The 6,986-nt window shown below is 40.9% G+C and overlaps 1 protein-coding gene across 1 annotated transcript in view; it reads left to right on the plus strand.

Annotated features, from left to right (window-relative positions):
* The window catches only part of LOC101097690 (zinc finger protein 383), an 84,068-nt gene extending 78,046 nt beyond the window's left edge, over nt 1-6,022 (plus strand). Inside the window, 1 exon segment of the mRNA XM_045045524.1 lies at nt 2,829-6,022. Coding sequence (XP_044901459.1) covers nt 2,829-4,153 — 1,325 coding nt within the window. The 3' untranslated portion in view covers nt 4,154-6,022.
* The last annotated feature ends 964 nt before the right edge of the window (nt 6,023-6,986 follow it).

The raw sequence follows: 6,986 nt of genomic DNA on the forward strand, positions 1-6,986 counted from the left end.
TTCTCTCTGTTGTCTCCTTCATGTGTCCTCGCTGTGCATAGATTGGTTTATTCGATGGTGTCCCACGAGTTTCTGGGGCTCTTTGCTTTTCTTCGATTTTCCTTTCGCCTGTTCTTCAGTTTAGGTAATTCCTATAGATTTATCTTCAACTTCATTGTTTCTGTTACCAACTCAAATATGCTGTTGGATCTCTCTAGTAATTTTGTAATTTCAGTTATTTGACTTTTTAATTCCAGAATTTCCTTTTACTCCTTTTTAATAGTTTTTATTCTTTATTGAGATTTTCTATTTCTTAAGTGGTCATACTTTAAGTTTTTACACAGTTTCTTTTAGTTCTTTAATTATATTCATAATACCAGCCTTGAATGCTCTTTTTCCCTCGTACATCAACATCTGGGCCACCCAGCAAAGTTTCTGTTGGCTACATTTTTTCCTCCACATAGGTCACTCTTTCCTGTTTCTTTGAAAACTGGATATTTTAGATACTGCATTGTATCCCTTCTGGTATCTCATGTTTCCTGCCTAGATGTTGTTGCTGTTTTTGGTTTAGAAACATTTCTAACCTTAATACAGGGAATATGCTTTTTCTGTGAAGATGATGTTTCTGTGTGATTTGTTATTTTATTCTTGTGTTTATTTTTAATCCTGGCTTCCTGTTTTCAACCTTGTATCTGCAGAGCTTAGTGAACTGTGACATTAGCAATAGGTTGTGTTCAAAGACTTTGAGCCAGTAAGGCTTCCTGCCTCTGCCACTGGATGAGTGTGTGGGGTGGGGAGCTCAAAGTTCAGATAGCTTTCAAGCCTTTCCTGGCCTTTTACTTTCCACTGACCCCTCTGATGTTTTCCTCTTTTACTTGGTTGTAGCCTCTCTATCAGGAGGGTTATGTGCATCAATCACATCAATCTTCCCTGCTTTTGCAAACAGCCTTTCAGTCAGCCAGGATTGTGTGGAGAGTTTATCAAGCCCTTCCCTGGCTCTCTCACTTTCAGGTTTCCCTTGCTACATTTCTGGATGGTCTACCAGTCTTTTTTGTTGTTGTTCCCAACCAAGACTGAACCTCAGACAGCAGTCCCTGCTGGCCTTCCGTGTTCATTTACCACCTAGATCACATTTATGGACAGTTCCACTGGGCATTGGTTTTTCACCTCCCGCTCAAATCAAGTGACTGCCCCTCTGGCAGCAGCAGCACTGATCATTCTATGGCCTGTCCTAGTATAACGACCACACCAACCAAGCTGGGGGATTGGAAGGGTGAGAGCAGCTCCAGGCAACAATGCTGCAGATTCCCACTTTTCTTATCTGGAGTTCAGTATTTTTCGTGAATAAACACTTCTCAAGTTATTGTAGGTTTTTGATTGATTTCTGGAATTAAACTTTGTAGTCTGTCACGTATTGTGAAAATAAGTTTTTAGTATGAGTTTTCCACATTGCCATAGAACAAGGGTCAAAAACTTTTTCTGTAAGGGGCTACATTAGTAAATATTTTAAGCTTTCCAAGTTATGTGCCCCATTGGGTGGTTGGCTGGCTTGCTTTTCTTTCTTTCCTTTCCTTTCCCCTTCCCTCTCCTCCTCTCTTCTCTCCTCTCCTCCCTTGCCCCTCCCCTTCCCCTCCCTTGCCCCTCCCCTTCCTTCTCCTTTCTTTTTTCTTTTCTTTTCTTTCTTTCTTTCTTTCTTTCTTTCTTTCTTTCTTTCTTTCTTTCTTTCTTTCTTTCTCTTTTATCCTTCCTTCCTCTTTCTTTCTTTCTTTCTTTCTTTCTTTCTTTCTTTCTTTCTTTCTTTCCTTCTTTCCTTCTTTTTCTTCCTTTCTCCCTCCCTCTCTCTCTCCCTGCCTCCCTCACTCTCTCCCTCTTTCCCTTTCTCCCTCACTCCCTCTCTCCCTCTCCTTTTCTTTTTCCTTCCTTTCTTTCTTCCTTCCATCCTTCCTTCCTTCCTTCCTTCCTTCCTTCCTTCCTTCCTTCCTTCCTTCCTTCCTTCCCCTAGAAAGGTAAAATCCATTTTTAGCTGGTGGGTCATACCAAAACAGGTTGCGGGCTGAATCTGGCTTACTAGACAAGTTTGCTAACTCCTGTACTTAAAAATGTAATGTTTAAATTCAAATGAAAAATAGCCATTTTTTATGGATGCAAGGATGTCTGAGTGGGAGACATGCTGTGATATAAACATACTATGAATGACCAACAGGCAGAGTAAAATGGCCCAGGCAACCCTACCTATGGCTACTCTGACTAAATATATTCTTTTTCACCAGGATCAAAGCTAGAAATTCAGCCTTATCCCCCCTGTCCGCTGGCATTCTCTAGTCAGCGAGGCCTCAGCCAACATGTGTGGCTCAGGCATCTTCCTCAGCTCTTCTCAAGTTACTGTGCAGGAAATCATCTCCGTCCGGGGAAACCCTATCCAGAAGATCAGAAACAGCAGCAGAAACAACTCTTTGATCAAGCCTGCTTGAGTGACAAAGCAGAAATTCAAGAGACAGAAGACTCCAAGCCCTTGTGCAGGAGAGTAAGCAGAAGAGGCACTTGGGAGGTGTTGTCCAGCCCACTGCAAGAACAGCCAGTCAGGTCCAGGGAAGACAACACGGTGCTGGACGTAGGGCCCAGCCTAGGCCAGAGGACAGGCCTTGAGGAATCAGACAAAGGATCGCGTGGTGTAGAAGTCTCAAGATTTGGGGCAGTCAAATGTGGGGAGTTTGGGCGAGGCTTTTTGAGGGAGTCAAACCTGCTCAGCCTCCAGAAGATGCATACAGGGGAGACACCTTACATGTACACTGAGTGGGGACAGGGCTTTAGCAACATGTCAATCCTCATCAAAAACCAGAAGAAACACTCTGGGGAAAAACCTTATGTGTGCAAGGAGTGTGGACGAGGCTTTACCTGGAGGTCAAACCTCATCACACACCAGAGGACACACTCAGGGGAGAAGCCTTATGTGTGCGAGGAGTGTGGACGAGGCTTCACCTGGAAGTCAAACCTCATCACACACCACAGGACACATTCAGGGGAGAAACCTTATGTGTGCGAGGAGTGTGGACGAGGCTTTACTTGGAAGTCAAACCTCTTCACACATCAAAGGACACATTCGGGGGTCAAGCCTTATATGTGCAAGGAATGTGGGCAGAGTTTTAGCCTGAAGTCAAACCTTATCACACACCAGAGGGCACACTCTGGGGAGAAGCCTTATATTTGCAAGGAATGTGGGCGTGGCTTTCGCCAGCATTCACATCTCATCAGACATAAGAGGACACATTCGGGAGAGAAGCCTTATGTGTGCAGGGAGTGTGAGCAGTGCTTTACCCAGAAGTCACATCTCAGTAGACACTTAAGGACACACACAGGAGAGAAGCCTTACACGTGCGCGGAATGTGGGCGCCGTTTTAGTTGGAAATCAAACCTCAAGACACACCAGAGGACTCACTCCGGGGTTAAACCTTATGTATGCCTGGAGTGTGGGCAGTGCTTTAGCCTGAAGTCAAACCTCAACAAACACCAGAGGTCACACACGGGGGAGAAGCCATTTGTGTGCAGAGAATGTGGGCGAGGCTTTACCCGGAAGTCAACCCTTATCACACACCAGAGGACACACTCAGGGGAAAAGCCATTTGCGTGCAGGGAGTGTGGACGAGGCTTCAACGATAAGTCAACCCTCATCTCACACCAGAGAACACATTCAGGGGAAAAGCCTTTTGTGTGCAGGGAGTGTGGTAGAAGGTTTAGCCAGAAGCCAAACCTCTTTAGGCACAGGAGGGCACACTCGGGTCATATGCCCTTTGTGTGCAAAGAGTGTGGGCAGGGCTTCTGTGATAAGTTAACTCTCGTCACACACCAGAAGGCACACTCCGGAGGAAAGCCTCACGTGTGCAGGGAGTGTGGGCAAGGCTTTAGCCGGCAGTCACACCTCGTTAGACATCAGAGGATACATTCAGGAGAGAAGCCTTACATTTGTAGGAAGTGTGGGCGAGGCTTTAGTCGGAAATCAAACCTCATCAGACATCAGAGGACACACTCAGGATAGACACCTTGTGTGTACAGCGAGTGTAGTGAAATCTTCAGTCAAGAGTCCTATTTCACAAGATGCCAGAAGTCACACCTAGTGGTTTTAGTAAGAAGTCAGCCATTACCAGACACCAAAGTGGAGACAGCTACTTACGTGTGACAGGAATGTTCACGAGCCCAATGGGAAGAGTCAACCTCTCCAGTCCGCCTGAAGGAGAACTACTGGCTCATTTTCAGGAGCTCTGGCTTCCCCTAGTGGGGATGGTGGGTTGTGGAAGATCAGGTAACTTGATGGAGGGAGCACTTAGAAGTAGATTGAAATAAAGGAATGGAGACTATTCTAATGTCATTTCCTGAGAATATTTAAACCCTCCTTACACAGTAACCTGGATGTTAGAGATAACAGCAATAATAGAGCTCGCCCCTTAAAATCTGTCCGACTTTCTGAGAACAAGGGACTTGACAGAGACCATTGCTGATTTAATCTTGCTTTCCCAGAGCAGGACCCAGCAGCAGTCAGCTTCAGGGAAGTTTGGGAAATGATGAATTCATGGAGACAGAGGTAGTACGTGGGTAGAAGAAGGTTTTATTATGCAAAAGGGCTTACAAGTGAGGAAGACCATGACTGTCCTAGCTCTAGGTTTTGGGAGGAAGTATCCATTTTTGCTTGCTTCCAGGGGCTGTCTCTGGTTTCCAGGTTGAATCCATACTGAAGATATTCTTATTTACCGATGTATTTAGACTAGAAATGTATTATATGCTTTTATGAAGAAAACTGGTAGTAATTTTTGTGAATTTGACTTTCAAACCAAAAGTTAGAATATTGAAAAACAACTGTCGCCATGAACTTGACAGCTTTCCACTACTTAGTCTTTTGTGACAAGATTGCTGATGATATTAATGAATGTGATTTTGTAATACCATATAATGAAATACGTAAACATTTGGAAGATCTGCCTAACTCATTGAACAAGTATTTTCCAAATGATTAGTGTGTGATGCTACAAAATCATCCATGGTGATATTAAAGTATAAGATAGGCAAATGGATTTCAGTTTAAAAGATAAAGGTACCTGGCTGGCTCAGTCAGTAGAGCATGCAGCTCTTGATCTTGGAGTTGTGAGTTCGAGCCCCACCTTTAGGGATAGAGTTTACTTTAAAAAAGAAAAGAAAAACCAAAACCAAAAATTAAAATTAATACCAATCTTTAAAAAAAAAAGAGAGATAAAGGCCAGATTCCACATTACAGTAACCTTTAAAAAATTATCACTTGTTGACTTTTGGTATACTTTGGTATAGTCAAAGAATAATATTAACAAATATCTGAAAAGGTCATTAAGATACATCTCCATTTTTTAAATTTGTACATGTGAGGTCATATTATTTATCTCAGCAAATTAAATGCAAGAGCACATATAAAATACTAGCTATATTAAGATTAAAGAGATTTTCAAAAATACAAGATAATGCCACTCTTCTCACTGATCTATTTTTTTTTTAATTTTTTTGGTGGAAAATATTCAAACCCAAGTGAAAGTGAAGCACTTTACTTCTCATTTAAAGTGCATTGTTTCTAGATGTTTATGGTTTTGGGGTACCTAGCTGGCTCAGTCGGTGGAGCATGTGATTCTTGATCTCAGGGTTGTGAGTTCAAACCCCACACTGGGTGTAGAGATTACTTAAAAATAAAGGTTTAAAAAAAAACCCAAACAGGTTTGGGGTTGCCTGGCTGGCTCAGTTGGTGGAGCATGCGACTCTTGATCTCAGGGTCATGAGTTCAAGTCCTGTGTTGGGTGTGGAGCTTAACAACAAAACGTTTAGATGTTTATGATCTATATCTCACAGCAAAAAATACTTCACACACACTTAAACACCAAAAAAAAAAAAAAAAAAAAGTTACCTAACATACTATTATACTTAATATAATTTAAACTAGGCATGGGGCACCTGGCTGGCTCAGTTGGTGGAGCATGAGAATATTCATCTCTGCGTCATGATTTCGTCCCCATGTTGGGTGTAGAGATTACTGGAAAAAAAAAATAAACTTAAAAAAATTTAAACTAGACATAGAAGAAAATTACCAAATAACACAAATGCAAAGGAAATGCTTGTTAACACCCACTGGCAGATGTAAACCTACAATTGAAGTATGCTGCTCTATCTAGACAAAACACACAAATCTTGGGGAATGCTCATTGCTAGAACTAAATTATATAATTACTTAATCTCTGTGCCTGTCGCTATGTCTCTTCCTAAATATTCTTGCCAATTTTTCTATTTTTTATTAAAATCTATTCTTTTAATATTTTCAATGTGTTTTTAACATATTTTGTTAATTTTTGTTAATATTTACTAATATCTTGAAGCTAGTTTTTATTAATTGCTTTTTGAAGCTTATTTAATCATACTTCAGGTTTTTTTTTACCTTTTCCTTTTTATTTTCTTCTGAAAGTCAAATCAGTTATAATTTTTATCTTTATTTTCTCTTTTAGCCAAGAATTACTATTTCTACAAATGGCTAGATGGATGTATTCATTTTTACACTCTCCTAGTATTTAGTTTTTTTTAATGTTGTAGCATTATAGTCAATATATTTTTGTAGTTTCTTCCATTTATTTTATTAATGTATTTATTTAAATTCAAGTTAGTTAACATACGATGTAGTATTGGCTTCAGGAGTAGAACCCAGTGATTCATCACTTCAAATGACACCTAGTGCTCATCCCAACAAATGCCCTCCTTAATGCCCATCACCCATTTAGCCCATCCTCAACCCACCTCCCCTCCAGCAACCCTGTATGTTCTCTGTATTTAAAAGTCTCTTATGGTTTGCCTCCCTCTCTGTTTTTGTCTTATTTTTCCTTCCCTTCTCCTATGTTTATTTGTTTGGTTTCTTAAATTCCACATATGAGTGAAATCATATGGTATTTGTTTTTCTCTGACTTATTTTGCTTAGCATAATACACTCTAGTTCCATCCACATTGTTGCAAAT

This window comes from Felis catus, chromosome E2 (assembly GCF_018350175.1).
Source record: "Felis catus isolate Fca126 chromosome E2, F.catus_Fca126_mat1.0, whole genome shotgun sequence".
NCBI classification, from domain to species: Eukaryota; Metazoa; Chordata; class Mammalia; order Carnivora; family Felidae; genus Felis; species Felis catus.